The sequence below is a fragment of the Silurus aristotelis genome (genome assembly GCF_946808225.1).
Source record: "Silurus aristotelis genome assembly, chromosome: 14".
In the NCBI taxonomy this organism is placed as follows: domain Eukaryota; kingdom Metazoa; phylum Chordata; class Actinopteri; order Siluriformes; family Siluridae; genus Silurus; species Silurus aristotelis.
In genome coordinates, this window is record NC_139587.1 from 7353258 (window position 1) to 7375714 (window position 22457).

General features: G+C 37.5%; 1 protein-coding gene across 1 annotated transcript in view; it reads right to left on the reverse strand.

The window, feature by feature from the left end:
* Positions 1-1756: 1756 nt before the first annotated feature.
* mgat4b (alpha-1,3-mannosyl-glycoprotein 4-beta-N-acetylglucosaminyltransferase B) overlaps positions 1757-22457 on the reverse strand; it is a 151030-nt gene continuing 130329 nt past the window's right edge. The window contains exons 10-15 of the mRNA XM_083561497.1: positions 21974-22081; positions 21396-21589; positions 12681-12759; positions 8297-8384; positions 4488-4600; positions 1757-2491 (exon numbers count right to left, since the gene is read on the reverse strand). Of these exons, the coding sequence (XP_083417623.1) occupies positions 2468-2491; positions 4488-4600; positions 8297-8384; positions 12681-12759; positions 21396-21589; positions 21974-22081 (606 nt within the window). The 3' untranslated portion in view covers positions 1757-2467. The remainder of the gene's footprint in view (positions 2492-4487; positions 4601-8296; positions 8385-12680; positions 12760-21395; positions 21590-21973; positions 22082-22457) is intronic.

Below are 22457 nucleotides of genomic sequence, written 5' to 3' on the forward strand. Positions count from 1 at the left end.
GTTTATTTTAATTACGCTTATAACAACAGTCTAAGGGCGGGTGTTCAATTATTATTATTAACTATTAACGAGATTTTGGGATATAAAAAACAAATTTAGAAAGCTCAAACCAATACAAGAGATGTAAATGAGAGAAAGTCTTAGTTAAGAGCTTGATACAAGCAAAGAAAGGAGATATGGGAAAGACAGGAAATACAGGAGATACTGGAATTTTGCTACCGTTTCACTTCACTTTCAGTAATGTATTTATTTATATATTTATTTTTTAACTACACTGGTAACACGATCATAAGTAGCCCTGTATTTAAAGGAATACCTATGTGTATTGCATGTTTCATTAAAAAAAAAAAAAAAAGCACTATACAAAATATAGATTTCGCTTAAACAATTGTTGATGGAACTGAGATGTGTGTGAACAAAGCTCTTTTTTTTATTTTTTATTTACCCTCTGTGCATCGAAACATGTTGCAATTCTTGTCCATGATCTTTGATGCATGATTAATCATACACACATACTGGATGATGATTAGCTTAACAAATAGACACTGGGCCTCAGTATGTTTCACAATATTGCAGAATCTGCTTAGAAGGTGTTCATGGTGTAACTTGATCGACCCTCTTCGGCACCTGTTAGCAGCCTCATACCTACAGCGGGAACCCAACAACAAACATTTCAAGCAAACATCTAAAACACTTTGAAACGCATATTAGAGAAATATGCAGCTGCTCCGTCATTCAACCTTTGTGAATTGAAACAAAACCTTTAAATAAATACCAGGCTGAATCCTGTATGAAGTAAACTCAATGCTGCATCGATGGGCCTGCGAATATTCGATCAATGCTCCAAGAGTTTCCGTAGTTGTGTTGCTGTATGTGAAAATCTTCAGTTAGACTCACAAAACCAGTTTGGGAGTCATTCAGCTGGTTAATGATTCCAGCTTTCCAGGTTCTACTTCCCATGTTAACTGAGACTCTGCGTGTGTGTAGAACCAGGAAGAGTTTAACAAAAACACAAACCAATAAATTAGTGGTGTAAGATAAAACATAAGTGATAAGGACGTAGGATCTTATAATGAGAATTAGAAAGAGGGTTGAAAATGAAGCACGTATTGGTTGAAGAACATGAACTTCTGACGTTTTTGAAATTACTCTTGAAATCTCTTAATCCCTCTCTTAATATGTGGTTCTTCCACAAAGCTGGAGGCACACAACTGCATACGAAGCTTTGGAAGCAGTATCATCCATTTTTCCAATCACTTGATCTAGGAGACCCAAACAAGTTTCAGCATGACAATACCCCTGTGGACAAAGCCAGCTCCATGAAGATATGATTTACATGGGTTGAATTGGAAGATCTTGAAGGCCTGCTCTAAAGACCTGACCTGAACCCTATTGAACACCTTTGGGATGAATGTGAACGCTGACTGCACTTCTCACCTCACCCACATCAGTTCCTGACTTTATTATTGTCTTTGTGTTTGAATGAGCACAAAACCACACAATCACACTTTCGAAATCCAGTGGAACATCTTCCCAGAAGAGTGAAGGTTCTTAAAACAGCAAATGGGGAATACATGTGGAATGAGATGTTCAAAAAACATGTCAATCTTATGGTCAAGTGTCTGATTAACATTGAAAAGCGGCATGAATTAAGAAAAAAAATCACTTAAAATAAATATTTCCTGATCTCGTTCATGTGTGAGATATTACATATATTATTATAAAAGCAAGTACAGATTTTCAACAAGCACACGGGTTGTCACAAATGTTTTTTTTTATTATCATTTATATATCTATTAATTTCCTTTTATAGCTTGTAATATTTGTAGCTATAATCCATCTGTCTGACTTTGGTTAATCACGATTAACCTCAGCACATAAAAACACACATTCATGACGATCATATGCTATGTGTGTGTATTCTTAACAGTGTGCAAGTTTCATAAGAACTACACCTTTTTTTTTTTTTTTTGGAATAGCAAAACCCCGCACCTAAAAATATTCGCCAGGAAAATGATAGCACAAATCAAAACCTTTGCAAATCATATCTTGAAGAAGAAATCGAGTCTTCCACCAACACCCCCTCCCAAAATAAAAATAAAAAATAAGCAGCATTTTCAAGGCTATAAAAACTTCTCAATACGCCAAAGGGCAAGAGAGTCTCCATCCGGTGAGCCCATAAACAAATAGACCAGTGTGATTACACTCACTGAACCAGGAGCCATGTATGTACACATAAATACAGTTTATTATGCAGTTTATACAGCGGCGTCTGTTCGTCGCCAGCAGCTTGGCTGTGCGTCTTCTCGGGCCTTCACCGTGGGCGCATGCTTCACTGTTGTCCCCTGCTCAAGCTACTTCCGGCCAGCAGGCGGTGCTGATGAACTGAGCCGGAGCAGCTGCCGATGCTGAGCGTTCCTGCACCACACAGGCCCAGCGAAACCGCGTGGAGCAGAAGGAGGCTTTGTCACTCTGCTTTCTTAATGAAAATCTAACCAGACAAAAGAGTCCACAAAGAAATTCAATCCTAAGATAAAGCATTAAACAAAACAGCTTAAAAAAATCCCTTACATGAAATACCTTTATTACAAAATGATCAAAATGAGACGATTACATCCATCTCTAATCTGATTGGTTATATTTTTCCCTCAAAATTATACAGCCACAAACATTACTTTCGATGCACACATTCTATTCATAAGTACCAGTAGTGTTATACAGTACAGACCAAAAGTTTGGACACACCTTGTGTGTCCAAACTTTTGGTCTGTACTGTATATATATTATATATACAGTACAGACCAAAAGTTTATATATATTATATATACAGTACAGACCAAAAGTTTGGACACACCTTCTCATTCAAAGAGTTTTCATTATTTTCATGACTATGAAAATTGTAGAGTCACACTGAAGGCATCAAAACTATGAATGAACACATGTGGAATTATATACATAAAAAAAAAGTGTGAAACAACTGAAAATATGTCATATTGTAGGTTCTTCAAAGTAGGCATCAAGAGAATGCCAAGAGTGTGCAAAGCAGTAATCGAAGCAAAAGGTGGCTACTTTGAAGAACCTACAATATGACATATTTTCAGTTGTTTCACACTTTTTTGTTATGAATATAATACCATATGTGTTAATTCATAGTTTTGATGCCTTCAGTGTGACTCTACAATTTTCATAGTCATAAAAATAAAGAAAACTCTTTGAATGAGAAGGTGTGTCCAAACTTTTGGTCTGTACTGTACGTTAGCTTCACTGTTTTTCTCCGCCCGTGTTCATGGGTTTATGGCTTTGTTCTGCCGATCTGCAATTAGGACACTGACAAAGAGCTCGGAAGATCACAACACTTGGTTTATTGATCATCGCGAAGTGGAACTTATACATTAGCCACAGTGGATTAAACACTGCATCTCATCTGTCTCTCTACACTCTCACAACTCCTGCGCAGACTGTTCTTTCCAGCGATTTAAATTCACGACCTTCCGATCAGTAGTCCATCATCTAATCCACTGAGCTACCACTTCCCTATAACAGCACTCCCTGAAGTGTTTATATGTTATCATAGTTGTTACATTCGGTAATGCAGTCCTTTTTTTTACGGTCGGAAGTGGCGGACCTCAAGGTTGTTTATTTTCGCCTCACACTTTGAGCGCATTTTTTAAAATTCAATATATATATTAAAAAAAAGAAACTAGGGTCATGCAGTGTCACTGTGGCTACTCACTTTGTACCGGAAATAAGATTTGTTTCAGGATTCGTAGCGCTACCGTTAGCCGCTAACCAGGAAGTGGCTAGCACCTAACGCTAGCACTATCAATTCCTTAGCATTTTATGTCCAGCTTTAAGAATATGTCTTAAAAATAAGAAAATCCTAACAATTCCTCATATCCAGGGAGTGAACGAATGAAGGATGGGAGGAATGAAGACATTTGTTAAAGTATACTGAAATAAGTAGAACAGTTATGTAGAACATGTCTTTAGAAAATTAAATATTAAATGTTTAACACACTCACACACACACACACATTTGCATATACATCTGTATTACCCAAATAACGTCTAACAAATGTAAACTATTTAATACAGATTTTCCATTTATTTAATGAATTAAATTTGTGCCAATATAACTGGTTATTTAATTGAATCAATCAAATAAAAGTGTAAGCATTAATTTCATTTATTACATTTTATTTTTTATAAAATATTATAAAATATGATTTTATATATTACTTAACCAAGCAGGCATTTTATTTTAAATTGTCTTACGTGAACTGTTGATGTTTACAAATGTTAATAAGAATAAACTGTGTTTAAAAACACAAGCAATTTTATGCTTTGCATTTCTTAACTGTACCGAAACTGTAACGAACAGCGACTTAAAAACTGAGGTATGTACCGAACCGTGAATTTTGTGTACCGTTACACCCCTAGTTGTTACAGTAATTCGATACCGATCCGTGTGTTTGTTTTGGGCCTACCTCGCTGAGAATGACCCATACAGGAGAGTCAGTGAGCACAGTAAGCCGCAAGGCCTCCAGCGGCCCGAACGTGGCCTCCACCTCCCCTTCTGCGATGCCGTTCTGAAAGTGACCTATGCAGACACACAGCGATTCTGGTTACCAGACGAAACAAAATTACATTAAAAAGGCTAAATTTATATTCTTATGTTCTAAATTCAGACCCATTTTATACAATTTACTACCTTTTACCAAGAAAAATCCAAATCATTAAAAATCTCTTGAGATAACCTTTACATCCACATTTCAGTTGAAATATACCCATCAGAGGTACAATAATCAAGCGTGCCATTATAGTGACAAGAAGATTGCATAGTTTGGTCCCTTGTTCTAGTTTTTATCTCTAGCATGGCAAAAGAGCCTCTTGCCAGCTGTCAGATTTAAGAAAGAAAATTCTCTTAAGGTTTTATTATACAAATGTACACTCACTGGTCATTTTATTGGTAACTTGTACAGCGGCTCATTAATGCAATTAACCAATGAAACAGGTTGTAATTCCTTGTTGATAAAAAAGGTCAGAAAACAGCCAGACCTTTCAACCTAACCAGAAGGCAACGATAATAAAACGTTATAACCGCTCATTGCAACAGTGACGAGCAGAAGTCAGTGGAAAGTATTTTCAGTAAATGTACCTCGTTACTGTACTTAAGTAATGTTTTGGATACTTTCTAGTTTTACTAAATATCAAAAGGTATAAGCAACTTTTCCTCTCTACTAAACTACATTTATGATTCCATAGATGCACTTTTTACCACATTATATTGTAATTGTCAATGAGTGTTACCAATTACATTCTGCACCTCTATTAAAGAAGTCATTTAGGCTCAATAATCCCAACCCATATCTGCTGCCTGTGAGGGACTTTTTAGCACTGTCTAAAATTAGTCTTTTTCAGTCTAAAATGAGTCTAAAATGAGTCTTTTTCAGTATAAAATGAGGTACATCAAATCTCTGTCTGAATATTCGGCTTTACTTTAGCTAAAATGATTTACTTTCATTTTGTTTGTCACTGAATACTAACGGTTCTTTTACGTTGTGACACGACAGTGTAATTTTATTTGTTAATTAAAGATGAACCCTTTTTTGGAAAGATTGCTTTACTTCTTTGTCTTTTTTTGACCGACTTTTTTCATTCTGGCATGTTGTGTAGATCGTAGTGTTGAGATGTACAATTTGATTTGTATTTTAGGAAATAAAAACCTCACAAATCAACTGGTTTTGGCTTTTCAGTAACATGTGACGACTAGTGCATCTTTGAGTCAAATACTCATATTGTACTCATAAGTACAGTTCAAATAAGATACTCTAAGCCTTTTACTAAAGTCATATTGGAATTGGTGACTAAGAGTACGTATTGCAGTAAGGTTTCTATACTTTTAATCAAGTAGGATTTTCTTTACACTTCTGGCAGAAAAGCACTGTAGAATGCATTACATTACATCAAAACCTGACATGCACAGGCTACAATATAGAAGACCACATCAGGTTCCACATCTTTCCAGCTACAGTCAAAAGACCAGGTAATGGACAGGCATCCTTATTAAGGTGACTAGTGAGTGTAAATCGTTGAGGTGTTAAAAAACGTCCCTGAGCAGTGTAGCACTGTGATATCTTGCCTAGGTAAATCAGCACAAAATAGATAACTAAAAAACAAATCTATTTACTGAACCAACAATAAACACTTTTAAAGCCTAACATCTGTCATTTCATAAATGCTGTACAAAAACTTCTTGGTTCACACATTACACTCTAGCAGGAGTAATTTCATGTCCACACCATGGTTAACTTTTATTTCTAAACAGCAAGACAAAAGTAGAGTGCTTGAAGGCATGAAAGGTTGGAGGATGCACTCAGACTGAGTTGTAGATGCATCGGAGTTGGAAGTGATGCACAGAGCATTTGCATTTCTAATGAGACACACACGGGGCCAGATACCGCTGCCTCATATAAACTCGCATCATTGATTTTGTTGAGCTTTATATCGAACTCAATGTTGAAATGAATTTATGAATGAGGCTGAATGAATATTATATAAAACTGATACATTTATAATAGGACTCTGGGAACCTTTATCCTCCTGTGTGACACACACACACACACACACACACACACACACACACACACACACACACACACACACACACACACACACACACACACACACACAAATATCCACTGCCAGGCCATGACTTTACAATGTAAGTTTGATCATTTTCTTGTTGACAAGCATTGTAAAGTCCAGAGTGGTTGTGTTGCCAGTGGTAGTGTTATTAGTGGTAGCGCTGTAATTTCGGTAGTGGTTGTGTTGCCAGTGGTAGTGTTATTAGTGGTAGCGCTGTAATTTCCGTAGTGGTTGTGTTGCCAGTGGTAGTGTTATTAGTGGTAGCGCTGTAATTTCCGTAGTGGTTGTGTTGCCAGTGGTAGTGTTATTAGTGGTAGCGCTGTAATTTCCGTAGTGGTTGTGTTGCCAGTGGTAGTGTTATTAGTGGTAGCGCTGTAATTTCCGTAGTGGTTGTGTTGCCAGTGGTAGTGTTATTAGTGGTAGCGCTGTAATTTCCGTAGTGGTTGTGTTGCCAGTGGTAGTGTTATTAGTGGTAGCGCTGTAATTTCCGTAGTGGTTGTGTTGCCAGTGGTAGTGTTATTAGTGGTAGCGCTGTAATTTCCGTAGTGGTTGTGTTGCCAGTGGTAGTGTTATTAGTGGTAGCGCTGTAATTTGGTAGTGGTTGTGTTGCCAGTGGTAGTGTTATTAGTGGTAGCGCTGTAATTTCCGTAGTGGTTGTGTTGCCAGTGGTAGTGTTATTAGTGGTAGCGCTGTAATTTCCGTAGTGGTTGTGTTGCCAGTGGTAGTGTTATTAGTGGTAGCGCTGTAATTTCCGTAGTGGTTGTGTTGCCAGTGGTAGTGTTATTAGTGGTAGCGCTGTAATTTCCGTAGTGGTTGTGTTGCCAGTGGTAGTGTTATTAGTGGTAGCGCTGTAATTTCGGTAGTGGTTGTGTTGCCAGTGGTAGTGTTATTAGTGGTAGCGCTGTAATTTCCGTAGTGGTTGTGTTGCCAGTGGTAGTGTTATTAGTGGTAGCGCTGTAATTTCCGTAGTGGTTGTGTTGCCAGTGGTAGTGTTATTAGTGGTAGCGCTGTAATTTCGGTAGTGGTTGTGTTGCCAGTGGTAGTGTTATTAGTGGTAGCGCTGTAATTTCGGTAGTGGTTGTGTTGCCAGTGGTAGTGTTATTAGTGGTAGCGCTGTAATTTCGGTAGTGGTTGTGTTGCCAGTGGTAGTGTTATTAGTGGTAGCGCTGTAATTTCGGTAGTGGTTGTGTTGCCAGTGGTAGTGTTATTAGTGGTAGCGCTGTAATTTCGGTAGTGGTTGTGTTGCCAGTGGTAGTGTTATTAGTGGTAGCGCTGTAATTTTGGTAGTGGTTGTGTTGCCAGTGGTAGTGTTATTACTGTTGGTAATGGTAGTGCTGTAGTGTTGGCAATGCTGTAGTGGTAGATCATTTGTGTGTTCTCAAGATTTTCAGATTGTACAGAACTGTGTTACTTTCTTTTGTCTGGCAATTTCTCCTAAAAAGATCTACCGTACAATATTTTTCTGAGGTCTTAAAGCTGTTGGGATTTACTTAACATATTAAAGGAATGAAATATGTCAATATGTGTATTTTTAACTCTAACTCTCTATATTGCAGTGTTGACAAAAAGCTTCATATTAAGGGATTATATTATTTTAGTATTTACATTTACTTTCTTTTTTATTAATTTACGCTGATCTGTGTCTCACCTATTCTAATAAAGCCGTCCTCTGTGCGCTGGTACTTCGGGGTTCTCTCCTTCTCCTCTTTCAAAGCTTCTTTATCAGACTGAATATTCTGAAAGCAAAAAAATACATATTATTAAACCACTTTTTACAGCAGCTTGGTTGAATTCTTCATTATGATTAGCAGGATCTTGTCACTTGTTAATATAGAGTTATAAAGTATAAAGTTAGAAGCATTAGCAGAAAATAAGAAAGCTGATTACAGCTGCTATAACGTAAGTAATAACAAAGTTGTTTCACAAACATTATATTATTTTTCTGTAACAGCATGTAAACACACCAGGGTTAAACCTACAGTTTTCAATTTCTCAGTGTTGAGTCATAAACTCGCTTCACGCATATTCACATTCCACATTCGAAAGATGGTAATATTTATATTAATGTGACTCCCCTGACCCAGTGTACAATAGTGCACTTGTGTGGTAGGCTTGTATGGTTTTTTTCTTTAAAAAAAATCAGGGACAGGTTTGGATTTCTTGCAGCTGCCGGGTGAAATGGTAACGCGTTGAAGGAGAAAGCACCGTGTCTCTGCTCCACAGAAGCAAATCGAAGGCTCTAGAAACAGCACTGAATTGAGATGGTGTGTTTGTTTGTCTGTGCAGGTCTGCATTACACTCCTGATCCCCACAATCCCTTGCTGCGTTCAGACTACAAAATATCTCCATTCTCTATTCAATCCAACTGCCACTTGCCAGATTGTGACTAATATGACTGCAGGACCCCATTGCAAATCTCAAAAAGATACACACACACACACACACACACGCGCACACACACACACACACACACACACACACACACACACACACGCACGCACGCACGCACGCACACACAAACATACCCACGCTGAACACCTCCCGCTGACATTCTCAACATATTAACCTTAAGAAATATTTTATTTATTTATTTTAATGAAAGCTGCCATGAACAAAAACAGTGATCAAAACTGTCGGAAAATCCGAACCATTTAGGGACACCCAGTGTCCAGAAAGATAAAAACATGCATGCACACACACACACACACACACACACACACACACACACACACACACACACACATACACATGGCCCTGCTAATTTAGTCCTTCCAGAAAATTCCACTAAATCTAAACGGGTCTCTGGGGAACTAGGAAAGATGTAATGAGAAAAAAGCGAGGGAGGAGAAAAATAAGCGACACAATGACTGCAGGAAATAGCCAAAAAAGAAATATGGGCTGAACGATGGAAGAAAATAGATGGAGAGAGATAGACAGCGAGTGAGAGAAAGGCACAGACAAAGGCGAAAAAGAGGGAGATGTTAGGGGCCGATGTGGCGCTTGTTTCTTGAGAATCCATGCGATTAATCTTGCAGGGGAGCTTTTTGTTTTTCAACGATAATCTTAAATCACCAACACACTCCCTTCCTGCTTTTCGGCTTGCCAATGAAACGCCTTCCGAAAGCAGACACGCTCTCACGCTGGGCATGACGAGTCGCCCTCAGCCAGTGCACCACAGGACATCCTTTCAAATACATAAAACACAAATATGTTTTATCTCCGGCTGCCGTCTCACATTTCCCTGCACGTGGGTCATGCGATCTGCTGAAGGTGTAGGAGTGAAAGGAGGAACTGGTCAGAGAATGGAAAGAGGGCAGGAACTTGCCTGACACTGCAGTCTTCTGCTTTAGAAATACTCAAAAGAACTGAAAACAACTCAAGTTTTTTAACTCTAACTCTAAGCCTTTTAAGCTCACAGAAGATGAGCTGCTGGACATCTTAAAAACGCCTACGCCAACAAAAGGCTCTTCAAAAACGACAACGTGTCGGAAGTGACCAGGCCGTTAGAAATGCAATTACAGTTGTAAGGCAATCATTTGAGCTGGTGTTCAGAGAGCAACAGCCCACACATAGTGACTGTGTGGCTTCACAAAGAGCTCACATTGATTAGGGGAAGAAGATGTCCAGTCAGCTCTTCACAAAATGAAGCCGGTATCTGACTCATAGATTTTTCCACAGACTGTAGACACAATTATTTAGCCAATTGAGAACGAAAAAAAATTTTTTCCCCCACACTTTAGCATTTTAAACTGACAGTAGACATTTTCTTTCACATTACATATGCCTACCACCAACAGGGTTATTTTTTATGAAATTGAGCACACAGTAAAAAAGCTTTAGTCAATATATATTGGCTTTATATATATATAAAATATATATATATATATATATATATATATATATATATATATATATATATATATATATATATATATATATATAGTTTTAACACTTTTTCTCTGATATAACCATTTCCTTCGGAAACACAAACACCTCAACAAAGGAAATTGACTGAGACTTGGAAGAAAATAAAGAAAAAAGGAAGAAAATAAAAGAACAGAGCCACCCATGATGGCAAAATTATAATGGGAATTCATTAATGGTGCTGCCCTGTGTATCTATTACATCAGGGTCGGACAAAACATTAGGCCGTCCATCGTTTTTTTATTCATTTTGTTTGACATTAATCGTGCATATATATTAGTTATTATTTTCAAATTATGTACAAATTATGTTTGACCATTTTCAGTAAAATGATATATAAATATATATGGAAGAGGTGAAAAAAAAACCTTCAACGAAACACTTTTATTCATGATATCCTTTCTTTAAAATAAAAATAATTCTTAATCACTAAACATTTGTTTTACTGATGCCCCAAGTCTCAAATCAAGCACAAAAATACGCCACGAAAAACACATCTAGCAATTAAAAGCATCCGGGTGGAAACATAGCTCCAAATGTTCCATTTGGTGTCCTGATGATTTACGTAATTCAAAACACCATAACTACTTTAAAACATTTACAAGAATATTTTGCCTTCATGCTCTATGTTGAGTTTGGTTTCACTAATAATGAAGATACATTTGCATAAAGCATTCATATTTATCCATGCCCATGTTGATTAGAGTATTAAAAACTTACAAAAAGTAATTTCATCACACAGGGTGTGAGCAAGTTTGACAAGGGCCAAATTGTGATGGTTAGACGACTGGGTCAGAGAATCTCCAAAACTGCAGCACTTGTGGGGTGTTCCCAGTCAAAAGTGGTCGAAAGTGGACGAAGAAAGGAACAGTGGTGAACCGGCGACAGGGTCATAGGCGGCCGAGGCTCAATGATGCAGACAAGCTACTGTAGCTCAAATTGCTGAAGAAGTTATTGCTATTAATGTTTGATGGGTCAGAACTGTTTTGACAGCAAAATGTGTGCCCACACATTATTAGGCGGGTGGTCATAATGTTGTGCCTGATCAGTGGCCATAAAGTTATGCCTTGTCTGTGTGTGTGTGTGTGTGTGTGTGTGTGTGTATATATATTTATAGTTTTCAGTAAAACCCCGAAACTGAGTTACAGTACAGTGGCCAGGATCATACAGAGGTTTTCCAAGATAGTTTCCTTTCGGAACAGGATCTCACAAGGGTCGATCAAAGACATTGAGTCCTTGTGCTGTGTGTCAGGTGCAGAAGCTGCTTCAAAAAAACAGATGCATGAGTGCTGCCAGCATTGCTTTAGAGGTTGCAGAAGCGGAAGGTCCGCTAGTCAATGCTCAGACCATACTCCGCACACTGCAACAAGTCGGTTTCCATCTTTTGAAGCTTGCTCACAAAAAAACCTGCAAACAGTTTGCTGAAGACAAACTGTCCAAGAGCCTGATTTACTGGAACCATGTCCTGTGGTCTGATGAGACTACGGTAAACTTGTTTGGCTCATATGGTGTCCAGCATGTGTGGAGTACCAAGAAAATTGCGTCTTGCCTACAGTCAGCCAACTCTGTGGTAACCATTTGAGAAAGCACCACACAGAACTGAAAAAGTGTCCCAATACTTTTGTCCATATAGTGTAATTAGATAACTAGCTCACGTAAATTATTAAATCACATTAATCACACTAATTATTTTTTACCCCATGACATTACAGATTAATAAAACATGTTACTGTGCGTCGTGTCAGAGATTTTACGTGTCCTATGAGCTAGTTAATAAGATCCAAGACATTCAGCATTCATGCAATCCTAAATTCTTTTGATTTAAAAATTTTTTTTTTTTTCATGGTATTATTAAAAAAAAAAATTTAAATCATAGGAAAAAACACTTTTAACTAGTGATATTTTTTCCATCCCCAGGATCGAGATCTAGATAGAGAACCGCTCACCTGCACCAATACACGTAGCTTATATTGTGCTTTGAGGAGGTTTTAAAGATGACAGCAGATTTTACAGTTTGAGAAACCTCCCCGAAACAGGTTGTCTGCCCTGAGGTGTGTGTTCTGCAGCATTAGCTATTGGTGTGTAGGAGTGAACGCAGACACACTTACATCAAACGGCAGCACCTCCACTGTAGTGTTGAACAACTTGTCTCCAGGGTGCTCGATGTTCCCACTGCGAAAGAAATACCTGCACCACACACACAACACACACACAATGAAAAATAATGGTAAGGATAAACAAGAACTTAGTACAGCTAAATACGCCAATAGATCAGGGATGCCTGACTCATGTGCATTTTATTTGTCTTTATTTTGTCATAGTGAAACTTTTTTCCTGTTATTTCCCAGTTTGTTAGGGAGTTTGTGCAGGGTCAGCGTTAACACGGTCCCCATAGAGCAGAAAGGGTTAAGTCTTGTTTAAGGGCACAACAGTGACAGTGTGGTTGAGCTATACCATTCTGGCAAAAGGCAACACACAGTGCTTTTGCATCGAATAAAGACATAAAAATATCCAATATTTAACACTAAATGATACTAGAATGAAGTTCCTGGTGTGAACTCTGGGTGTCAGCAGCACACAAAACCAAACTTTCTAACAGCCGTGTAACTGGTAGGAAAAATACCTTTAGTATTGTATATATTACATAGAATTTCACACAAAAATATATACCTAAAAATATGTAACCACAGTCTGTGTGTGTGTGTTTTTTCCCTTTAATTTTGTAGTCACAATGCTTTCTGCATAGCCCAAGTAGGTGCTTCCTAATTCGTATCTGATGGGGAAAATTATTCAGGGTTTTTTTTGCGCTCAAGTTATTATTCTCATAGATTCAATTCTTTTCTAATACTTCCTTTTGTATTTTTATCATGCCATTTTTATTTTGCAAACATCCTATAGAGGTAAACTCACACTTTTGTAATTGTTTTTATTGTCATCACAATAAAAGGCGCGTCGTCCCAGCCGCACATGTTGAGAGAATCATCAAAAAAAAAAGAAACACAACACAGAGATGAGACTGGATACATCGCCACCCTATCAGATGGTGTTCCAAATTTCACCTTCCAAATAAGTCTAGAGAATAGAAGGTCTATAAAAGGAAAGCTAAATTATATATTTTACAGCACTGTCTGTTTAATTTGACTTTATATATATATATATATATATATATATATATATATATATATATATATATATATATATATATATATATATATAAAGCACACCACCGTTCAGTCACGCAACATTAAGCGCATAAAACAAACCACTTAAATTAAGCATCACTGAAACGCCAACCAACACAGCTTGATATTTACTTCCTTACTTTTTAGAACAGCTTTTGCACCATAACCGTATATTTTACTCTCCATCTGTTCACTAATATGACAAATTTGGACTGTAACACTGCATCATTGAGCATTAATATAATAATATCGGTGGCTTTCCACTCCAAAAAACCTCCAACATTCACGTTTAATTAATCATGGTACAAATAAACAATGTGAAAAATAAACGAAACCAACCAGAAACCGGAAACATGTCAACATCCTAAAATGTTTTATTCTTCTTATACCATATATAATTCCTGTTATCACTCATAGATGCATTTTCTCTTGAAGCTCAAGCCAAAAAAAAAAAAAAAAAGCAGCTTGTTATGGTAAAGAAAATCAAAAAATGCTGTCTATCCTCGAGTCATGAAGCTTTGCATCATAAAACATAGAGAAACGATTTTATGATTCAAGAAGCTGACACTGGAAACTGGAAAAATGCTAAATAAACATCACTATGTAAATGCTTTTCTGTCATTTTCAACCTAGGATATGATACTACTTCACTGCACCAAACAGATCTCATTTTATTTATATAGCACTTTTAAAAATGAATATATTATAAGAGATGTGTGCTTCTGTGGCACACTGTAGAGATCATGCCTTATGGCGTATGCTGGATAAAATGAAAAGTATGTATTTATTTAGCAGCTGGAGCTCCTTTCCAAATATAAAGAGACATCTTTCATAATGCAAATTTTATATGATCTACTGTATATACATTATATGGACAAAAGTATTGGGACACCTGACTTTTTTCAGCCATATGTGGTTCTTCCCCAAACTGTTACCACAAAACTGGAAGCACACAATTGTAGAGGATGTTTTTTGGACATATGGACTATGTAGTATAGTACATTTTCCCTTCACTTGAACTAGAAGACCCAAACCTGTTCCAGCATCACAATGCCCCTGTGCACAAAGTCGGCTCCATGAAAATATGGTTTACATGGGTTGAAGTGGAAGATCTTGAATGGCCTGCTATTGAGCTCTGTTCTCAACTCTATTATACACCATTGAGATGATTTGGAACACTGACTGCACTCCAGGCCTCCTCCCCCAAGTATCTGACTTATGGCTGAATGAGCATAAATCTATACCAAGAACACTTTAAAATCTAATGGAACATCTTTGCAGAAGAGTGGAGACTATTATAACTGTAAACAGGGACTGAATGTGGAATGGAATGCTCAGACAGGTGTCCACAAACTTTTGTCCAGATAGTCCATGCTAGAATGAGAGCATTGTTTAATCCTGCGATTTGTCTAGACAGTAGTATGAAATACCATCTGATGAATTAGAACAAAGAGTTTAACAGTGCTGGGGAAAAAACTAGTATAAACCGATACGAATTGCTGTGGTATAAAAGGTATAAATGATGACAGACCATTTCTGCACATTTACAGTTCTGGACTTGTTTCTGTTCACATGGTTGAAAAAGAAAAACTAAAGACGACGACTCTAACAGTTTTGCGATTGGATCGAGATTCACTTCACTTATAAGTGGCTTTAGGTAGTCTGCCAATTGAATAAATGCAAGTCTAAAGTGCATTTAGCTGTTCAAAACATCTCTCGTATCCATCATAGATAGATATCCATATCTCCCTGAAGGGCAGAGGAATAGTCTGAGCATCTGGACGCTCTTTTTTTTTCTCGGCACAGGGAGGAAGACAACATTTTCCATAATCATACTGAAAGCTGGACTCTAAAACGACCTCCTGGGCTCAATCTGAGTGATCGCCAGATGTTTCCCACAAGCCACAGGCTTCAATGACTTCTCCATTAGGCTTATATAAACTTTCCATGGACAAATGGGGGGGATTTGAAATGGAACAGAGTACAGGTAAAGCGGTAAGCTTAAAGCTACAGGGATTGAGCGAAGGGTCGAGCTTGCTGAGCTCAGTAATCGTGTGTGTGTGTGCCAGAAAATGCATGAATGAGAAAATCTTTTCTTTGTCATTCCTCAGGGCAAGACATCCAGGTTCCTGTCCATAGCTGAATAGGTTTATAAAAAGCCTTTTTAAATATAATAACAGTCACCGCGATTCCCACGACATGTTTGATGTTAGCATTCCGTCGCGTTAACGTTTTCATATTAGCAGCTCAATTCAAAAGGTTCGATCGACTCTGAGAAGAAACTCTTACACATTTTCAGTGTCTCCTGTGTCAGTGCTTTGTAACAGTCCATGGTATTTATGTTTCTGACTTTTTATTAATCCAAACGAAATACAATAACAGAGATACAACAGAAAATTATGGTGATACGGACACCTGACTTTTCCAGCCATATGCGTTTTTTTCTCTCTCAAAACTGTTAACTAGGAGACCTGTTCGAACCTGTTCCAGCATGGCAATGCTTCAGTGCACAAAACCAGATCCATGAAGATATGGTTTACATGGTTGGAGTGAAAGATCTATAGAGCTCTGCCCTCAACCCTGTTAAACACCTTTGGGATGAATATGAATGCTGACTGCACTTCAGGCTTATGTGGCATATTTGGAAACACAAATTACAGATAAAAACAAAGAAGTATATTATATTTGCACACGATGAGCATTACTGTAAAAAAAGATTACAAGTCACTGTCTGATACATTTAAACAAAATTAGAATTTCTGGAATGAGACATTTACAACAGACTAGAGAGAACTTCAGGGTGATAACTTCTGGTCCTCTTCTGGAAAGTCTCACCATGTTAAAATAAAAATTCTTTTTACCATCGATCTGTAACGAAAAAAAAAAAAAAAAAAGAAAAAAAAAAACTGAATAACTGAAAACTGACAATAAAATTTGCATTTGCAAATAAAAAAAAAAATTGAATATAAAACAAAAACAAAACAAACAAACAAACAAAAATAAATAAATAAATATATATATATATATATATATATATATATATATATATATATATATATATATATATATATATATATATATATATATATATATAGATATATATAGATATATATATATATGAAAATAAAATGTGCATAAATTTAAGTCAAAATATAAGGAGTATTATCAATTATAAAAACGTGATAATATAATCCCTTATTTAATAAACAGTACCTCAGGTATTCTACATCAAATCACTTTTATTTCTTTATGTGTCTCCTACACAATCTAGAAACAGGGTTAATAGGTAAGAGCCCAAAGACACACATGAACTGCACACTTCTAAAACAAACAGAGCTTCATGGTATGTTTCAAGTTTCAATCTAAATCTCTTCATCTGTCTGTATACTATAAAAACGACACAATCCATTTAAGCAAAACTAAAGCAGGGATTTTACACCCTTAATACCAAAGTTCACATGCGGGTCCGTCTCCTCCTGCCTCACACAGGAACAATACCCTTAAAGAGATTAAATAATTTTTTTTTTCAAACCTAGAATACATCCACTGCAGCGGCTACAAATCTCAAAGCATGCAGGAACTGCAAATGTGCGGCATGAGAAGGGTCAAGCTCAAAGCTCAAAATCTTTATACAGAATTTGTACGGTCCACTTTTTTTTTTTAGGAATAAGTACTCCTCATGCAATGATCTAATCAGCCTTAGCAGTCATAAAGATATCAGCAATGCAAGCTACAGATCAAGAGCTTTGGTTAATGTTCAAATCAGACATTTGAATGGGTTAAATGTATGAACTTAATAATTTTAACTATGGCATTGCATGGCAATTTTCAGAAATGTACACATCTTCATCCAATCCATCCTCTGAGTGACAGGAATGATAGGAATAGCCAGACTATAGTTCTGTCCCACCTCATGAAGATCTCAGACTTTCAAAGAGAAGATGCCGGCCCTAAGAGGACCCCAAGTCATCTATAGATGTACCAGTGCCAGTTGGATCCCACTTCATGAAGAGGATAAACAACCTTTTAATCGATATTTAAAACATATTCTACAGATGCTGTTTCTGGAGTTGATGTTGAATCTATAATGAGCTCAGATGTTGGGTTGATCAGGAGTTTCTGGTTACACAATTCCAATTGACCATATAAGACATATTTCTCACTCTGTGGTGTTTGCAATGTTTTAATGATTTATAATCACACTTTTGATATCACCCAAATGAGGATGGGTTCTCTTTGGAGTCTGGCTCCTCTCAAGGTTTCTTCCTCATACCATCTAAGGGAGGCTTCCTCATCGGGGATAAATACACACAAATATATATATATGTGTATATATATATATATATATATATATATATATATATATATATATATATATATATATATATATATATATATATATATATATATATATAAGTGAATTTTTGAAAACTGCTATAAAAAATGAAAAGTGCTATAGAAATAAATTTGAACTGAATTGAATTGAACTGTTTCCAGCCGACAGGAAGGAGATGCTAAGCCTAATTATCACTCTTTACAACCACAGACAACAGAAAAGCATGAGCACTTTGAGGCTGATGGTCTACAACAGCAGAAGACAGCATCAGGTTCCATTTTTATCAGCCAGGCAAATCATACGGATTATATTTACCATTTATTCTTTAACGTTTTTGTTTTCATGTCGGCAGTTCAGTTCTTAGGGATGTAATCACTGTACTGTCTGTTTTGCTTTTTTCATTGTCAAAGAGATAAAACTGTTATAATGTTCACTACATGGACCAAAGTATTGGAATCCAGTTATTTGTGCTTTTTCTCCAAACTGTTACCACAAAATTGAAGGAACACAACTGTGTATAAGATATTTAATGTGGTAGCATTACATTTTCGCTTCACTAAGAGGCCCAAACCTGTTCCAGCATGACAATAGGCAATGCCAGCTCCATGAAGATATGGTTTAAATAGATTGGAGTGGAAGATCTTAAGTGGACTGAGCTCTAACCTTAACCCTATTGAACACTCCTGAAAGCAACGAAGCATCACAACACTTTGAAGTTGATGGGTAACAACAGCAGAAGGACCACATCAGGTTCCACTCCTATCAGCCAAGAACAGGAATGTGAGACGACACAGAGAGCATGCTCACTCAGCTGAAATTGGAAAAAGCCCAGGTGATATTTCTCGCCTGCATGGGGTAAGTGGGGTGTATTTGGCTGTGTAGAACTATAAACTAGGCTTTGCAAAAAGGAGAAGTTAAAACGCTGACGGGCTTTTTCAGCATCTAGAACAAGAACACACAAATGCATACTCCTTGCATCCATCATTACCCAAAATAAGTTTCTGTTAACGTGAATCTCAGCTCTAACATTTCATTTATCCAGAGTTTTGTGGGATTTTTGTTTTTCTATCAACAAGGCAAATCAATTCAATACAAATACTCATCTAGTGGAAACCACTCTGAATCATTATGTGAACGACACAAGATGACGTATGCATGTTTATCAAAATCTTCTTCTTTTTCTTTCGGATGCTCCCATTAGGGGTCGCCACAGCGGATCATCCGTCTCCATACCACTCTGTCCTCTACATCTGCCTCTTTCACACCAACTACCTGCATGTCTTCCCTCACCACATCCATAAACCTCCTCCTTGGCCTTCTTCTTTTTCTCCTTCCTGGTGACTCCATCCTCAGCATTCTCCTACCAATATAACTTAAAGCTGTATGTTAGTAGAAAATCTAAACCCATCTGCTTTATTCGATGCTCTAAAATATTATCGCAGGAAAACATGCTCTGTGAGTACAGCTCGCCGGGGGGGCACAAGAGTGATGCGCGGATGCTTCGGAACTACTCATGAGCAGAAAAATTGGCAGTCATCAAATAGACACACTGTTCTGCCCTGCTGCTCAGATCACCGAAAAGGCTCAGTGTACCTAGATTGACCCACGATTTTTTTTTTCAAACAGTGTACGTTTTATTATGCGAGTTATACAGTATTGCAGTATCTTAACCAAACACCAAGGATTTAAAGACTAAAGAGTACACAATAAGTCTCACACATTTAGTCCACATTAGATGTTCTAACAACCTCCACTCTTCTGGGAAGATGTTTCACTAGATTTTGGAGTGTGCTTGTCCAGATTTGTGCTCATGTACTGATGGAGGGTGAGGAAGCCTGGGGTGCAGTCAGCATTCCAATTCATTCCATAGATTTTCAATATGCTTGAGGTCAGAGCTTTATAGAAAGACTCCAATGTCTTTCAGATGTCTAAATACTTTTGCCCCATATACCGTATTTTCCGGACTATAAGCTACTACTTTTTTTTCCATGCTTAAACAACGAAGTGGCTAATTTATGGATTTTTCCTGGGTTTTTCCCGGTTTCACAAACTTCAAGCCAAAAAACTGAGCGACATAACATTAGACCAATGAAATTGCTGAACGGGTTCAGGTGAACCAATGAAACTCTTTATATTAAATCAGATGCGCTCCCACTGAATCGGGCCGCACCACATCATAAATATGGATGAGGTTCCTCTGACGTTTGACCTTTGCTCACTCGGAACAGGAAATACGAATCATTCGTCACGCTGAAAACAACCGGGCATGAAAAAAACGCACTTCACCTGTGTTCTGAGCTGCACGGCATCAGGAGAAAAGCTTCACCAATGGCGATTTTTAAACGCACGGCGATACCAAAAGACAGTGAACAATTACTTTCTTGGTAGGCTACTGTTTAGATACAAGCCGTGTTACAGACACTGTTTTTCGTTAAAGCCTGTGTAAAGTTCATTAGTTTCAATGTAGACACCTGCGGCTTATAGACAGGTACGGCGTATTTATGTTCAAAATAAAAATCTTTGTTAAATTCAGTGGGTGCGGCTTATATATGGGTGCGTTTAATAGTCCGGAAATGACGGTAGTCTAAATACAGTATCATATAAAATAAATAGCAGCATTATGAAAGATGTGTCTGTATCAGGAAAGAAACTCCAGCTGCTAAAATAAAAATATGCACCATCCATTTTATCCAGCATAAGCCATAACGTCTCTTTAATTAAAACTTTTCAATTAGATTTTTGGACAGTGGACATTGTTAAAAGTGGTAAATAAATATATTCAGAATTGAAAAAGCTACAATCTGTCTAATGCAGCAAAGTGGTATGTCCTCAATATACACTATATAATACTGTAGCAGAAGTGTAAAAACAAATACAGAGATCATTTATATAACGGGACACTGCTTTTATTCTGAGATCCACAAAGATCCATCTACACAGTAAAGCATGCTGGTGGTAACCTCCTGATAAAGAGTTACTTTCTAGCTGATTAGACTAATGGAGTTCTCCTTACATGGTCACTGAGTTCTGTTCCTCTAGGCAGAATAATTCTTGTGCCTTACTCTTTAAATTTTTCTTTCCCCATGGTTTTAAATGTTTAGGATATTGTTTGTCCACACAGAGGAAGCCTTATTGAAGCATGCTCCAATTCTCGGGCTGAAAAGTCTTACAACCGTTTGAAATTTGGGAATTTGAAAAACAAACAGGATGGACAGAAGAACGAGGAAAAAGTTTAATGCATGTGTGGATATGCATGTGTGTGTGTGTGTGTGTGTGTGTGTGTGTGTGTGTGTGTGTGTTTGTACCTCTCTATGCGGACTGGAGTGAAGAAGCGGATACGTATGAAGTCTCCAGCTACGGGCGTGAAAGCCCAGAAGAAATCTTCGCCCAGGTATGCCTTCTCCAGCGTAAAATGTTGGTAGGTCTTCAGACTGGTGGTGACCTCGGCTAACGGGTTGGCATGGCCTTTATGGACAGTCTGCTTCCCAAAATCTTTATCCTGCCAAGGTCAAAGAAAGAATTTTTTCGAGGTGCTGTATTTTAAAGAGACCAAGTGAACATGTGGGTAAAGAAGACAAGAAAAAAAGCATATAGATGGCCTTCAGCCCCCAGGTTAGGATTTTTCTGGTCATCAACCAGGCAGCAGAGAAAAGCCGAATCAATATTACATAGCTCGAGCAGGATCATGCTGACACTGAGTGCCACAGCGCAACACTCTGCCAGGAGAGGCAATGATCCGGTGAACAAATAATACATAAGTGTCTTCTTATCTCTTTTTTCTGTCCAAGTGAGTCTGTGGCATTTGCAGTGCCCGGCAGTACATCTCTGTAGAAAATGAGTTCCTAAAGTACACACATACACATAAACATGCACACATACATACCTTAAGCTTCTGGATCTTTCCAGCCAGAGATGAGTGTGTTCCCACATGCTGGAAGAGAGAAGGCTTGAAGCGGATACGCAGATTTGCCTTCTGCCTGTCGCAGTGTTTCTGTAGAAAACACACACAAATCACATCATCAAAGATTCACACACACATTTATTGCATTCAACATTCTTGTTTAGAGGCCAAAATTAGGATTTTATTTTAATTAGATTTGATGTCCTTCTGCTCACTTACAGGGCTGTCCAAAGTATGGAAATGCCTAGTTTTTATAGTTTATGATATACATGCATGTTCCTTTTGTTTCTATGCAAGAAAAAAAAACGATGTAAGATGCAAAAAAAATTTGATAATTAATGAATGAATGGAAGAACGTCCTGTGGAAAGATGAGTCCAATTCGGACATTTTTGGCTCTAGCAGAAAAACAGAAGTGAAGATGTAAAAGACATCCCCTCACCCTTACAGTCAAACTTGTAGGTAAAA